The sequence below is a fragment of the Nerophis ophidion genome, linkage group LG15 (genome assembly GCF_033978795.1).
Source record: "Nerophis ophidion isolate RoL-2023_Sa linkage group LG15, RoL_Noph_v1.0, whole genome shotgun sequence".
In the NCBI taxonomy this organism is placed as follows: domain Eukaryota; kingdom Metazoa; phylum Chordata; class Actinopteri; order Syngnathiformes; family Syngnathidae; genus Nerophis; species Nerophis ophidion.
The window spans coordinates 409,489-427,394 of NC_084625.1; the positions used below are offsets into that span (position 1 = coordinate 409,489).

The 17,906-nt window shown below is 38.7% G+C and overlaps 1 protein-coding gene across 1 annotated transcript in view; it reads right to left on the reverse strand.

Annotated features, from left to right (window-relative positions):
- The window catches only part of boc (BOC cell adhesion associated, oncogene regulated), an 82,952-nt gene that overhangs the window by 18,610 nt on the left and 46,436 nt on the right, over nucleotides 1–17,906 (reverse strand). The window contains 5 exon segments of the mRNA XM_061921161.1: nucleotides 1,723–1,982; nucleotides 2,053–2,322; nucleotides 4,002–4,298; nucleotides 4,822–4,965; nucleotides 14,947–15,102. Coding sequence (XP_061777145.1) covers nucleotides 1,723–1,982; nucleotides 2,053–2,322; nucleotides 4,002–4,298; nucleotides 4,822–4,965; nucleotides 14,947–15,102 — 1,127 coding nt within the window.

A 17,906-nucleotide genomic window follows, 5' to 3' on the forward strand; every position in this document is an offset into this window, starting at 1 on the left:
CATGTTAACATAGCACTTGGTTATGTACACCACCCGAGATGCTGCACCACGTCCACTCTGCTAGCCAACCTGACATGTTAACATAGCACTTGGTTATGTACACCACCCGAGATGCTGCACCACGTCCACTCTGCTAGCCAACCTGATATCCCCCTTGGATTCAGTACCCCCCTATGCAACTGGCTGCTTGACATCCTCACAGACAGAACCCCGTCTGTGAGACTGGGCGACAACACCTCCCTGAGCACCGGCTCCCCCCAGGGCTGCGTCCTGAGTCCCCCGCTGTTCACCTTGATGACTCATGACTGCTGCACCAGGTCCACTACTGACCACATTGTGAAGTACACAACATGACTGCTGCACCAGGTCCACTACTGACCACATTGTGAAGTACACAACATGACTGCTGCACCAGGTCCACTACTGACCACATTGTGAAGTACACAACATGACTGCTGCACCAGGTCCACTACTGACCACATTGTGAAGTACACAACATGACTGCTGCACCAGGTCCACTACTGACCACATTGTGAAGTACACAACATGACTGCTGCACCAGGTCCACTACTGACCACATTGTGAAGTACACAACATGACTGCTGCACCAGGTCCACTACTGACCACATTGTGAAGTACACAACATGACTGCTGCACCAGGTCCACTACTGACCACATTGTGAAGTACACAACATGACTGCTGCACCAGGTCCACTACTGACCACATTGTGAAGTACACAACATGACTGCTGCACCAGGTCCACTACTGACCACATTGTGAAGTACACAACAGTAGTGGGCCTCATCCGTGACAACAATGACATGGACTACAGGGAGGAGGTGAATCATCTGGTTGACTGGTGCAGAACCAGCTACCTGGTCCTCAACGTCCCCAAGACCAAGGAGATCTTGGTGGACTTCAGGAAGCAACAGTCCAGCCACGCTCCACCTTTCACCAAGGGCACAGCGGTGGAGATGTTAAGCAGCAGCACCAAGTTCCTGGGGGTGCAGATAAGTGACAATATGACCTGGTCCCTACACACCGGAGCTCTTGTGAAAAGAGCTCAGCAGCGCATGCACTTTTTGCGTGGGATAAAAAGAGCATAGCTCCCTCCCCCCATTCTCAGCACATTCTACAGAGCCACTATAGAGACCACCTGCATCTCTGTCTGGACTGGAGCCTGCACGCCTCAGACTGGAAGTCTCTGCAGAGAGTGGTGAGGACGGTGGAAAAGACCATCAGGACTCCTCTTCCTCCTATCCAGGAGATGTAAAAAAGCCGCTGCCTGACCAAGGCCCAGAAAAAGTGCAGACTCCTCCCAACCCCACCAAGGACTGTTTTCACTGCTGGACTCTAGAAAGAGGTTCCGCAGCCTCGGTAGCAGAAGTTCCAGTTTCTTCCCTCAGGCCGTGAGCCTCTTGAAGGCATGCTAATAATCCCCTCAATATTCCCCACACATGGATGAAGTGGCTGGCATTTAAAGACAATATAACATACATCCATAAAGCTGCAATATATTTACCTGTACATTTATGTCTGCACCTTATTGCTCTTCTATCCTGCACGACCATCAGCTAATGCAAGCACATTTGAGTCTAATATTTCTACATGTTAGCTGACTCAAGTCTGCTCTAACTAGCTAGTTAGCACTTTTCTATGAGCATGTTTTCTTGGTGGCTATGGGCACTACTTGCCAGTTGCCAAGGTAACGCTTTAGGTACCTTTCTGTACTTGACCATGTACTCCAGCACAGGGGCCCCTCGCTCGTGTCGGGGCCTCCAGGTGAGCTCGTAGTGGTCGGCCTTCCCCGTGCGAGGCTGGCTGAGGATGACGGGCGCCTCGGCGGGCAGGACGGGCGCCGGCAGCGAGGAGCAGTCCGGAGGCAAGATGGCCCCCGTGGCCCCCGTGGCCCCGGGCGGCTGCTCTCTCAGCACCTTGTCCGGACCGAGGGGCCGATACAGCTTCCCCCGGGACGGCCCGCCTGCGAGGTCAAAGGTCAATGACATCACTGGTCTCTCTCCTCCACCCCTCCCCTCCCCCCCCCCACTCACCGCCGGACACGAGCAGGCGAGCGGCTGCCTGAGCGCTGCCCAGGCCGTTGTGCACCATGCACTGGTAGAGGCCCCGGTCCTGGGGCCCCACGCTGGACACCCGCAGCGTGCGGGAGGTCAGGCGGTGGCGAGGTGAGGGCGAGAGCGGCTGGGCGTTGTGCAGCCAGGTCACCGAGGGCGCCGGCTTGCCGCGAGTTTGGCAGGTGAAGCGCAGCGTGTCGCCAGGTGTCACTTCCTGCTGCTGAAGCTCCACCCACACCTGAGGCGGCTCTGCAAGACCATTGGACCAGAAATTAGCCACACCTTCACCTTTCAGACAGGGAACTAGACAACAGTTTACTTTCACTTTCATTCCTTTGTTTACGCTAGTGCTGTACACCACTAGCATGTATCCAACAGTTTACTTTCACTTTCATTCCTTTGTTTACGTTAGTGCTGTACACCACTAGCATGTATCCAACAGTTTACTTTCACTTTCATTCCTTTGTTTACGCTAGTGCTGTACACCACTAGCATGTATCCAACAGTTTACTTTCACTTTCATTCCTTTGTTTACGTTAGTGCTCTACACCACTAGCATGTATCCAACAGTTTACTTTCACTTTCATTCCTTTGTTTACGTTTGTGCTGTACACCACTAGCATGTATCCAACAGTTTACTTTCACTTTCATTCCTTTGTTTACGTTAGTGCTGTACACCACTAGCATGTATCCAACAGTTTACTTTCACTTTCATTCCTTTGTTTACGTTGGTGCTGTACACCACTAGCATGTATCCAACAGTTTACTTTCACTTTCATTCCTTTGTTTACGTTAGTGCTGTACACCACTAGCATGTATCCAACAGTTTACTTTCACTTTCATTCCTTTGTTTACGTTAGTGCTGTACACCACTAGCATGTATCCAACAGTTTACTTTCACTTTCATTCCTTTGTTTACGTTAGTGCTGTACACCACTAGCATGTATCCAACAGTTTACTTTCACTTTCATTCCTTTGTTTACGTTAGTGCTGTACACCACTAGCATGTATCCAACAGTTTACTTTCACTTTCATTCCTTTGTTTACGTTAGTGCTGTACACCACTAGCATGTATCCAACAGTTTACTTTCACTTTCATTCCTTTGTTTACGTTAGTGCTGTACACCACTAGCATGTATCCAACAGTTTACTTTCACTTTCATTCCTTTGTTTACGTTAGTGCTGTACACCACTAGCATGTATCCAACAGTTTACTTTCACTTTCATTCCTTTGTTTACGTTAGTGCTGTACACCACTAGCATGTATCCAACAGTTTACTTTCACTTTCATTCCTTTGTTTACGTTAGTGCTGTACACCACTAGCATGTATCCAACAGTTTGCTTTCACTTTCATTCTTTTATTTACGTCAGTGCTGTACACCACTAGCATGTATCCAACAGTTTACTTTCACTTTCATTCCTTTGTTTACGTTTGTGCTGTACACCACTAGCATGTATCCAACAGTTTACTTTCACTTTCATTCCTTTGTTTACGTTAGTGCTGTACACCACTAGCATGTATCCAACAGTTTACTTTCATTTCCATTCCTTTGTTTACGTTAGTGCTGTACACCACTAGCATGTATCCAACAGTTTACTTTCACTTTCATTCCTTTGTTTACGTTAATGCTGTACACCACTAGCATGTATCCAACAGTTTACTTTCACTTTCATTCCTTTGTTTACGTTAGTGCTCTACACCACTAGCATGTATCCAACAGTTTACTTTCACTTTCATTCCTTTGTTTACGTTAGTGCTGTACACCACTAGCATGTATCCAACAGTTTACTTTCACTTTCATTCCTTTGTTTACGCTAGTGCTGTACACCACTAGCATGTATCCAACAGTTTACTTTCACTTTCATTCCTTTGTTTACGTCAGTGTTGGATGACACTACATGATAAATGCAATATCTCCCTCCTTACCAAACACCTGCACGTCGTAAAGCACGGTGGCGGGCGAGGCGGAGGAAGCGATGCCGTTGGCGGCGCGGCAGGCGTACGTCCCTGAGTCGCCCTCAGCCACGGCGTCGATGAGCAGGTTGCTAAGCAGGAAGCGGGTGTTGTTATGGAAACGCAAGTCCAGGCTGTCCTTGGCCCAGCTGACGTGTGGCGGCGGGATGCCACTGGCCACGCACTCCAGCACCAAGCGCTGGCCCTTGGTCACCATCATGGAGCGCGAGGCCGGCGGGTAGATGATGCGCGCCGCCTCCGGGGTGGAGCCTGCCGGAAGAAGAGTGGCGAGTGTCGTGAGTCGTGAGTCGTGAGTCATGAGTCATGAGTCATGAGTCATGAGTCATGGGTTGTGTGCTGTGTGTTGTGTGTCTTGTGTCATGAGTCATGAGTCATGAGTCATGGGTTGTGTGCTGTGTGTTGTGTGTCTTGTGTCATGAGTCGTGGGTCGTGGGTCGTGTGCTGTGTGTTGTGTGTTGTGTGTCTTGTGTCATGAGTCATGAGTCATGAGTCATGAGTCATGAGTCGTGGGTCGTGTGTCGTGTGCTGTGTGTCGTGTGTTGTGTGTCATGAGTCATGAGTCGTGAGTCGTGTGCTGTGTGTCATGGGTCGTGTGTCGTGTGTCATGTGTCATGAGTCGTGTGTCATGTGTTGTGTGTCATGTGTCATGAGTCGTGTGTCATGTGTTGTGTGTCATGTGTCATGAGTCGTGTGTCATGTGTTGTGTGTCATGTGTCATGTCCGCCCCAGACAATGACTTGCAGGTGACAGAGAAGATGTCAGCTGGACTTACGGCGTATGCGCAGGCGGTCGGTGGAGGTGGAGGTCTTCACCTCCTGGGTGACGGGGTTGTAGGCGGCACATTTGTATGGCCCCTCGTCGTCCTGTGTGGCGTTGGCGATCTGCAGGTTCCCTGACGGCATGATCAGGTAGTTCCCTGTCACACAACACAACATGATCAGCTGTCACACAACACAACATGATCAGCTGTCACACAACACAACATGATCAGCTGTGACAACACAACATGATCAGCTGTGACACAACACAACATGATCAGCTGTGACACAACACAGCACGATCAGCTGTGACACAACACAACATGATCAGCTGTCACACAACACAACATGATCAGCTGTGACAACACAACATGATCAGCTGTGACACAACACAACATGATCAGCTGTGACACAACACAGCACGATCAGCTGTGACACAACACAACACAACATGATCAGGTGTGACACAACACAACACAACATGATCAGGTGTGACACAACACAGCACAACATGATCAGGTGTGACACAACACATCATGATCAGATGTGACACAACACAACACAACCCAACATGATCAGGTGTGACACAACACAACATGATCAGGTGTGACACAACACAACATGATCAGGTGTGACACAACACAACACAACCCAACATGATCAGGTGTGACACAACACAACACGATCAGGTGTGACACAACACAACACAACATGATCAGGTGTGACACAACACAACACAACCCAACATGATCAGCTGTGACACAACACAACATGATCAGCTGTGACACAACACAACATGATCAGCTGTGACACAACACAACATGATCAGCTGTGACACAACACAACATGATCAGCTGTGACACAACACAGCACGATCAGCTGTGACACAACACAACACAACATGATCAGGTGTGACACAACACAACACAACATGATCAGGTGTGACACAACACAGCACAACATGATCAGGTGTGACACAACACAACATGATCAGATGTGACACAACACAACACAACATGATCAGATGTGACACAACACAACACAACCCAACATGATCAGGTGTGACACAACACAACATGATCAGGTGTGACACAACACAACATGATCAGGTGTGACACAACACAACACAACCCAACATGATCAGGTGTGACACAACACAACATGATCAGGTGTGACACAACACAACACAACATGATCAGGTGTGACACAACACAACACAACACAACATGATCAGGTGTGACACAACACAACACAACACAACATGATCAGGTGTGACACAACACAACACAACATGATCAGGTGTGACACAACACAACACAACACAACATGATCAGGTATCAGACCTCAGAAGGACACGCCACTGACCTTGACCTCTTCTACCTTTAGGATGTAGCAGACACTGCACACAGTGCACATGTCCTACAACTAGTGCAGAATGAAACATGACAACAACTAGTGCAGAATGAAACATGACAACAACTAGTGCAGAATGAAACATGACAACAACTAGTGCAGAATGAAACATGACAACAACTAGTGCAGAATGAAACATGACAACAACTAGTGCAGAATGAAACATGACAACAACTAGTGCAGAATGAAACATGACAACAACTAGTGCAGAATAAAACATTACAACAACTAGTGCAGAATGAAACATGACAACAACTAGTGCAGAATGAAACATTACAACAATAACTAGTGCAGAATGAAACATTACAACAACAGCTAGTGCACAATGAAACATTACAACAACAACTAGTGCAGAATGAAACATTACAACAACTAGTGCAGAATGAAACATTACAACAACTAGTGCAGAATGAAACATTACAACAACAACTAGTGCAGAATGAAACATTACAACAACAACTAGTGCAGAATGAAACATGACAACTAGTGCAGAATGAAACATTACAACAACAACTAGTGCAGAATGAAACATTACAACAACAGCTAGTGCAGAATGAAACATAACAACAACTAGTGCAGAATGAAACATTACAACAACTACTGCAGAATGAAACATGACAACTAGTGCAGAATGAAACATAACAACTAGTGCAGAATGAAACATTACAACAACAACAACTAGTGCAGGATGAAACATGACAACAACTAGTGCAGAATGAAACATGACAACAACTAGTGCAGAATGAAACATGACAACAACTAGTGCAGAATGAAACATGACAACAACTAGTGCAGAATGAAACATGACAACAACTAGTGCAGAATGAAACATGACAACAACTAGTGCAGAATAAAACATTACAACAACTAGTGCAGAATGAAACATGACAACAACTAGTGCAGAATGAAACATTACAACAATAACTAGTGCAGAATGAAACATTACAACAACAGCTAGTGCACAATGAAACATTACAACAACAACTAGTGCAGAATGAAACATTACAACAACTAGTGCAGAATGAAACATTACAACAACTAGTGCAGAATGAAACATTACAACAACAACTAGTGCAGAATGAAACATTACAACAACAACTAGTGCAGAATGAATCATGACAACTAGTGCAGAATGAAACATTACAACAACAACTAGTGCAGAATGAAACATTACAACAACAGCTAGTGCAGAATGAAACATAACAACAACTAGTGCAGAATGAAACATTACAACAACTACTGCAGAATGAAACATGACAACAACTAGTGCAGAATGAAACATGACAACAACTAGTGCAGAATGAAACATGACAACAACTAGTGCAGAATGAAACATGACAACAACTAGTGCAGAATGAAACATGACAACAACTAGTGCAGAATAAAACATTACAACAACTAGTGCAGAATGAAACATGACAACAACTAGTGCAGAATGAAACATTACAACAATAACTAGTGCAGAATGAAACATTACAACAACAGCTAGTGCACAATGAAACATTACAACAACAACTAGTGCAGAATGAAACATTACAACAACTAGTGCAGAATGAAACATTACAACAACTAGTGCAGAATGAAACATTACAACAACAACTAGTGCAGAATGAAACATTACAACAACAACTAGTGCAGAATGAAACATGACAACTAGTGCAGAATGAAACATTACAACAACAACTAGTGCAGAATGAAACATTACAACAACAGCTAGTGCAGAATGAAACATAACAACAACTAGTGCAGAATGAAACATTACAACAACTACTGCAGAATGAAACATGACAACTAGTGCAGAATGAAACATAACAACTAGTGCAGAATGAAACATTACAACAACAACAACTAGTGCAGGATGAAACATGACAACAACTAGTGCAGAATGAAACATGACAACAACTAGTGCAGAATGAAACATGACAACAACTAGTGCAGAATGAAACATGACAACAACTAGTGCAGAATGAAACATGACAACAACTAGTGCAGAATGAAACATGACAACAACTAGTGCAGAATAAAACATTACAACAACTAGTGCAGAATGAAACATGACAACAACTAGTGCAGAATGAAACATTACAACAATAACTAGTGCAGAATGAAACATTACAACAACAGCTAGTGCACAATGAAACATTACAACAACAACTAGTGCAGAATGAAACATTACAACAACTAGTGCAGAATGAAACATTACAACTAGTGCAGAATGAAACATTACAACAACAACTAGTGCAGAATGAAACATTACAACAACAACTAGTGCAGAATGAATCATGACAACTAGTGCAGAATGAAACATTACAACAACAACTAGTGCAGAATGAAACATTACAACAACAGCTAGTGCAGAATGAAACATAACAACAACTAGTGCAGAATGAAACATTACAACAACTACTGCAGAATGAAACATGACAACTAGTGCAGAATGAAACATAACAACAACTAGTGCAGAATGAAACATTACAACAACAACAACTAGTGCAGGATGAAACATGACAACAACTAGTGCAGAATGAAACATGACAACAACTAGTGCAGAATGAAACATGACAACAACTAGTGCAGAATGAAACATGACAACAACTAGTGCAGAATGAAACATGACAACAACTAGTGCAGAATGAAACATGACAACAACTAGTGCAGAATGAAACATTACAACAACTAGTGCAGAATGAAACATTACAACAACTAGTGCAGAATGAAACATGACAACAACTAGTGCAGAATGAAACATGACAACAACTAGTGCAGAATGAAACATTACAACAACTAGTACAGAATGAAACATGACAACAACCAGTGCAGAATGAAACATAACAACTAGTGCAGAATAAAACATGACAACAACTAGTGCAGAATGAAACATGACAACAACTAGTGCAGAATGAAACATTACAACAACTAGTGCAGAATGAAACATGACAACAACTAGTGCTGAATAAAACATGACAACTAGTGCAGAATGAAACATTACAACAACTAGTGCAGAATGAAACATTACAACAACTAGTGCAGAATGAAACATTACAACAAGAACTAGTGCAGAATGAAACATGACAACAACTAGTGCAGAATAAAACATGACAACAACTAGTGCAGAATGAAACATGACAACAACTAGTGCAGAATGAAACATTACAACAACTAGTGCAGAATGAAACATTACAACAACTAGTGCAGAATGAAACATTACAACAACATCTAGTGCAGAATGAAACATTACAACAACAGCTAGTGCAGAATGAAACATTACAACAACTAGTGCAGAATGAAACATTACAACAACTACTGCAGAATGAAACATGACAACTAGTGCAGAATGAAACATAACAACAACTAGTGCAGAATGAAACATTACAACAACAACAACTAGTGCAGGATGAAACATGACAACAACTAGTGCAGAATGAAACATGACAACAACTAGTGCAGAATGAAACATGACAACTAGTGCAGAATGAAACATTACAACAACTAGTGCAGAATGAAACATGACAACAACCAGTGCAGAATGAAACATGACAACAACTAGTGCAGAATAAAACGTGACAACAACTAGTGCAGAATGAAACATGACAACAACTAGTGCAGAATGAAACATTACAACAACTAGTGCAGAATGAAACATGACAACAACTAGTGCCGAATAAAACATGACAACTAGTGCAGAATGAAACATTACAACAACTAGTGCAGAATGAAACATTACAACAAGAACTAGTGCAGAATGAAACATGACAACAACTATTGCAGAATAAAACATGACAACAACTAGTGCAAAATGAAACATGACAACAACTAGTGCAGAATGAAACATTACAACAACTAGTGCAGTATGAAACATGACAACAACTAGTGCAGAATAAAACATGACAACTAGTGCAGAATGAAACATTACAACAACTAGTGCAGAATGAAACATTACAACAAGAACTAGTGCAGAATGAAACATTACAACAACAGCTAGTGCACAATGAAACATTACAACAACAACTAGTGCAGAATGAAACATTACAACAGCTAGTGCACAATGAAACATTACAACAACAACTAGTGCGGAATGAAACATACAACAACTACTGCAGAATGAAACATGACAACTAGTGCAGAATGAACATAACAACAACTAGTGCAGAATGAAACATTACAACAACAACAACTAGTGCAGAATGAAACATGACAACAACTAGTGCAGAATGAAACATGACAACAACTAGTGCAGAATGAAACATGACAACAACTAGTGCAGAATGAAACATGACAACAACTAGTGCAGAATGAAACATGACAACAACTAGTGCAGAATGAAACATGACAACAACTAGTGCAGAATGAAACATGACAATAACTCTCATCAGGAAATGTATACGCCACCACATGCTAACAATGGGTAAGTTTGTATTTTGGCTTCATTCCTGTGAGATCCTGTGTGTGACTGGAGCATTAGAGAGTTGGACTATCAAGGACTAGCTGTGGTGTGCCTAAACAACAAAGTAGCATCTTGCATTATCTCTTTCAGACCTATCAAGTTGGCGAAAATACTACATGACATACAGTACATCATGTATATATGACATGTTATTATGAATGTTACTAGATACTACATATATACTTACATCATGTATATATGACATGTTATTATGAATGTTACTAGATACTACATATATACTTACATCATGTATATATGACATGTTATTATGAATGTTACTAGATACTACATATATACTTACATCATGTATATATTACATGTTATTATGAATGTTACTAGATACTACATATATACTTACATCATGTATATATTACATGTTATTATGAATGTTACTAGATACTACATACTATACTTACATCATGTATATATTACATGTTATTATGAATGTTACTACATGACATATATACTTACATCATGTATATTATTACATGTTATTATGAATGTTACTAGATACTACATATATACTTACATCATGTATATATTACATGTTATTATGAATGTTCCTACATGACATATATACTTACATCATGTATATATTACATGTTATTATGAATGTTACTAGATACTACATATATACTTACATCATGTATATATTACATGTTATTATGAATGTTACTAGATACTACATATATACTTACATCATGTATATATTACATGTTATTATGAATGTTACTAGATACTACATATATACTTACATCATGTATATATTACATGTTATTATGAATGTTACTAGATACTACATATATACTTACATCATGTATATATTACATGTTATTATGAATGTTACTAGATACTACATATATACTTACATCATGCATATATTACATGTTATTATGAATGTTACTAGATACTACATATATACTTACATCATGTATATATTACATGTTGATTATGAATGTTACTAGATACTACATATATACTTACATCATGTATATATTACATGTTATTATGAATGTTACTACATGACATATAAACTTACATCATGTATATATGACATGTTATTATGAATGTTACTAGATACTACATATATACTTACATCATTGTATATATTACATGTGATTATGAATGTTACTAGATACTACATATATACTTACATCATGTATATATTACATGTTATTATGAATGTTACTACATGACATATAAACTTACATCATGTATATATGACATGTTATTATGAATGTTACTAGATACTACATATATACTTACATCATGTATATATTACATGTTATTATGAATGTTTACTACATGACATATATACTTACATCATGTATATATGACATGTTATTATGAATGTTACTAGATACTACATATATACTTACATCATGTATATATTACATGTTATTATGAATGTTACTACATGACATATATACTTACATCATGTATATATTACATGTTATTATGAATGTTACTAGATACTACATATATACTTACATCATGTATATATTACATGTTATTATGAATGTTACTAGATACTACATATATACTTACATCATGTATATATTACATGTTATTATGAATGTTACTACATGACATATATACTTACATCATGTATATATTACATGTTATTATGAATGTTACTAGATACTACATATAAACTTACATCATGTATATATTACATGTTATTATGAATGTTAGTAGATACTACATATATACTTACATCATGTATATATTACATGTTATTATGAATGTTACTACATGACATATATACTTACATCATGTATATATTACATGTTATTATGAATGTTACTAGATACTACATATAACTTACATCATGTATATATTACATGTTATTATGAATGTTACTAGATACTACATATATACTTACATCATGTATATATTACATGTTATTATGAATGTTACTAGATTACATATATACTTACATCATGTATATATTACATGTTATTATGAATGTTACTAAGATACTACATATTATACTTACATCATGTATATATTACATGTATTATGAATGTTCTAGATACTACATAATACTTACATCATGTATATATTACATGTTATTATGAATGTTACTAGATACTAACATATATACTTACTACATCATGTAATATATTACATGTTATTAAGAATGTCTTACTACATATATACTTACATCATGTATATATTACATGTTATGAATGTTACTAGATACTACATATATACTTACATCATGTATATATGACATGTTATTATGAATGTTATTAGATACTACATATATACTTACATCATGTATATATTACATGTTATTATGAATGTTACTACATGACATATATACTTACATCATGTATATATTACATGTTATTATGAATGTTACTAGATACTACATATATACTTACATCATGTATATATTACATGTTATTATGAATGTTACTACATGACATATATACTTACATCATGTATATATTACATGTTATTATGAATGTTACTAGATACTACATATATACTTACATCATGTATATATTACATGTTATTATGAATGTTACTAGATACTACATATATACTTACATCATGTATATATTACATGTTATTATGAATGTTACTAGATACTACATATATACTTACATCATGTATATATTACATGTTATTATGAATGTTACTAGATACTACATATATACTTACATCATGTATATATTACATGTTATTATGAATGTTACTAGATACTACATATATACTTACATCATGTATATATTACATGTTATTATGAATGTTACTAGATACTACATATATACTTACATCATGTATATATTACATGTTATTATGAATGTTACTACATGACATATATACTTACATCATGTATATATTACATGTTATTATGAATGTTACTACATGACATATATACTTACATCATGTATATATTACATGTTATTATGAATGTTATTAGATACTACATATATACTTACATCATGTATATATTACATGTTATTATGAATGTTACTAAATGTTTTATATACTTACATCATGTATATATTACATGTTATTATGAATGTTACTAGATACTACATATATACTTACATCATGTATATATTACATGTTATTATGAATGTTACTAGATACTACATATATACTTACATCATGTATATATTACATGTTATTATGAATGTTACTACATGACATATAAACTTACAGTTTGCATATAAAACCCTGATGGAGGTATTTTAGAGCACTTTATGGGGGGATAAATTGACTCACATTACTTTTATTGTTCGCTGACTTTTGTTAGTGTTATTTAGGGATTTAGAATGCATGAAAAAAGTGTCTTCCTGCTGCTACCTCGAGCACAAATGTCCCAATCTTTGAACCACTTTGGAAAGTTTTGTGCTGCAAAATAAAAGTAAAGGAGACTAGCATTGAGCCTAAAGGTGCAGTGCCACCAGCGACCAGCAGGTGGTGTAAAGGTGCAGTGCCACCAGCGACCAGCAGGTGGTGTAAAGGTGCAGTGCCACCAGCGACCAGCAGGTGGTGTAAAGGTGCAGTGCCACCAGCGACCAGCAGGTGGCAGCCTGTAAAGGAAAGCTCATTTCCTCCCAGATAACAACAACTGGCAGCCTGTCTTGCAGGCTAATAGTTGTGAAAAAATACATAATGGTTGTGAACATATACATAATAGTTGTGAAAATATACATAATAGTTGTGAAAATAAACATAGTAGTTGTGAAAATAAACATAAGAGTTGTCAAAATAAACGTAATAGTTGTCAAAATAAATAATAGTTGTGAAAATAAACGTAATAGTTGTGAAAATAAACAATAGTTGTGAAAATAAACATAATAGTTGTAAAAATAAACATAATAGTTGTGAAATAAACATAATAGTTGTGAAAATAAATATAATAGTTGTGAGATAAACATAATAGTTGTCAAAATAAACTTAATAGTCGTGAAAATAAACATAATAGTTGTGAAAAAAAACATAATAGTTGTAAAAACGAAAAATAGTTGTGAACATAAACATAATAGTTGTGAAAATAAACATAGTAGTTGTAAGATAAACATAATAGTTGTAAGATAAACATAATAGTTGTCAAAATAAACCTAATAGTTGTGAAAATAAACTTAATAGTTGTGAAATAAACATAATAGTTGTGAAAATAAACTTAATAGTTGTGAAATAAACATAATAGTTGTCAAAATAAACTTAATAGTTGTGAAATAAACAGTAGTTTTGAAAATAAAGAGGACATTCCGGGGAAAAGAAAGTCTGCCCCAGCATTCCTGAAGAGAGTAGTTACCTTTGGAGGTGTCCAGCCACTCCTGCTTGACGCTGTAGCGCACCTGAGCTTTGGGTTGGCTCTCAGGCAGGTGACAGGTGATGAGGGCCGTGTTGCCTTCGTCCACCTCGATGTCCTCGTCATCCTCTCGCTCCTCACGCTCAAAGTCACGCAGCTCTGGGGGAGTCAGCCGGACATTTGGAACCATCAACCGCAGCACAAATGTATCACACTTACCAATCAATATATGTATTACTACCCTTACCAATCAATATATGTATTACTACCCTTACCAATCAATATATGTATTACTACCCTTACCAATCAATATATGTATTACTACCCTTACCAATCAATATATGTATTACTACCCTTACCAATCAATATATGTATTACTACCCTTACCAATCAATATATGTATTACTACCCTTACCAACCAATATATGTATTACTACCCTTACCAATCAATATATGTATTACTACCCTTAGCAAAGCCAAGCAGGTGAGTGTAAGAAGTGCAGAGAGTGTTGGATCAGGTGACTAAGATGCAGGTTCATGAGCTGCTTCATTAAAGTCCTACTGAAAGCCACTACTAGCCACCACGCAGTCTGATAGTTTATATATCAATGATGAAATATTAACATTGCAACACATGACAATACGGCATCAACATGTGACGTCATCGACATGTGACGTCATCGACATGTGACGTCATCAACATGTGACGTCATCGTCTGCTACTTCCGGTACAGGCAAGGCTTTTTTATTAGCGAGTAAAAGTTGCCAACTTTATGGTGGATGTTCTCTACTAAGTCCTTTCATGAAAAATATGTCAATATGGGGAAATGATGAAGTCTGAGACACAGAATGGAGCTGCTGTCCCCCTTTAAATAAGAACATCTCATTTCAGTAGGACTTTAAATGTCTTCCCCATTAAGAGAGGAGATACAGAACTAGATCAATACTGATGATGTGTATTGACATGAACTAGATCAATACTGATGATGTGTATTGACATGAACTAGATCAATACTGATGATGTGTATTGACATGAACTAGATCAATACTGATGATGTGTATTGACATGAACTAGATCAATACTGATGATGTGTATTGACATGAACTAGATCAATACTGATGATGTGTATTGACATGAACTAGATCAATACTGATGATGTGTATTGACATGAACTAGATCAATACTGATGATGTGTATTGACATGAACTAGATCAATACTGATGATGTGTATTGACATGAACTAGATCAATACTGATGATGTGTATTGACATGAACTAGATCAATACTGATGATGTGTATTGACATGAACTAGATCAATACTGATGATGTGTATTGACATGAACTAGATCAATACTGATCATTGAAGTCCAGGTTGTATTTGAAAGGTTTCCAAGAGAAACATATTTCAACACTCAAATGGAAATAAAGCTCCTTAGAAGCCCAAACAATATTCATCCATCGATTTGCTACTGCTTGTCCCTCTCAGGGTCGCAGGGGTGCTGGAGCCTATCCTAGCTGCATTTGGGCGGGAGGAGGGGTAAACCCTGGACTAGGAAGGAAGGAAGGAAGGAAGGGTACATCCTGGACTAGGAAGGCGGTGTACACCCTGGACTAGGATGGATGGTACACCTTGTACTAGGAAGGCGGGATACAGTCTGGACTAGGAGGGAGGGTAAACCCTTGACAAGTCACCACCTTATCACACGACCAACACAGAAGGACCAGGAGTTAGTTAGGTAAGGAACATGTGGTGGTCTTCAGAAGGACCAGGAGTTAGTTAGGTAAAGAACATGTGGTGGTCTTCAGAAGGACCAGGAGTTAGTTAGGTAAAGAACATGTGGTGGTCTTCAGAAGGACCAGGAGTTAGTTAGGTAAGGAACATGTGGTGGTCTTCAGAAGGACCAGGAGTTAGTTAAGTAAAGAACATGTGGTGGTCTTCAGAAGGACCAGGAGTTAGTTAGGTAAAGAACATGTGGTGGTCTTCAGAAGGACCAGGAGTTAGTTAGGTAAGGAACATGTGGTGGTCTTCAGAAGGACCAGGAGTTAGTTAGGTAAGGAACATGTGGTGGTCTTCAGAAGGACCAGGAGTTAGTTAAGTAAAGAACATGTGGTGGTCTTCAGAAGGACCAGGAGTTAGTTAGGTAAAGAACATGTGGTGGTCTTCAGAAGGACCAGGAGTTAGTTAGGTAAGGAACATGTGGTGGTCTTCAGAAGGACCAGGAGTTAGTTAAGTAAAGAACATGTGGTGGTCTTCAGAAGGACCAGGAGTTAGTTAAGTAAAGAACATGTGGTGGTCTTCAGAAGGACCAGGAGTTAGTTAAGTAAAGAACATGTGGTGGTCTTCAGAAGGACCAGGAGTTAGTTAGGTAAAGAACATGTGGTGGCCTTCAGGAGGACCAGGAGTTAGTTAGGTAAAGAACACGTGGTGGTCTTCAGGAGGACCAGGAGTTAGTTAAGTAAAGAACATGTGGTGGTCTTCAGAAGGACCAGGAGTTAGTTAAGTAAAGAACATGTGGTGGTCTTCAGAAGGACCAGGAGTTAGTTAAGTAAAGAACATGTGGTGGTCTTCAGAAGGACCAGGAGTTAGTTAGGTAAAGAACATGTGGTGGTCTTCAGAAGGACCAGGAGTTAGTTAGGTAAAGAACATGTGGTGGTCTTCAGAAGGACCAGGAGTTAGTTAAGTAAAGAACATGTGGTGGTCTTCAGAAGGACCAGGAGTTAGTTAGGTAAGGAACATGTGGTGGTCTTCAGAAGGACCAGGAGTTAGTTAAGTAAAGAACATGTGGTGGTCTTCAGAAGGACCAGGAGTTAGTTAGGTAAGGAACATGTGGTGGTCTTCAGAAGGACCAGGAGTTAGTTAAGTAAAGAACATGTGGTGGTCTTCAGAAGGACCAGGAGTTAGTTAAGTAAAGAACATGTGGTGGTCTTCAGAAGGACCAGGAGTTAGTTAGGTAAAGAACAT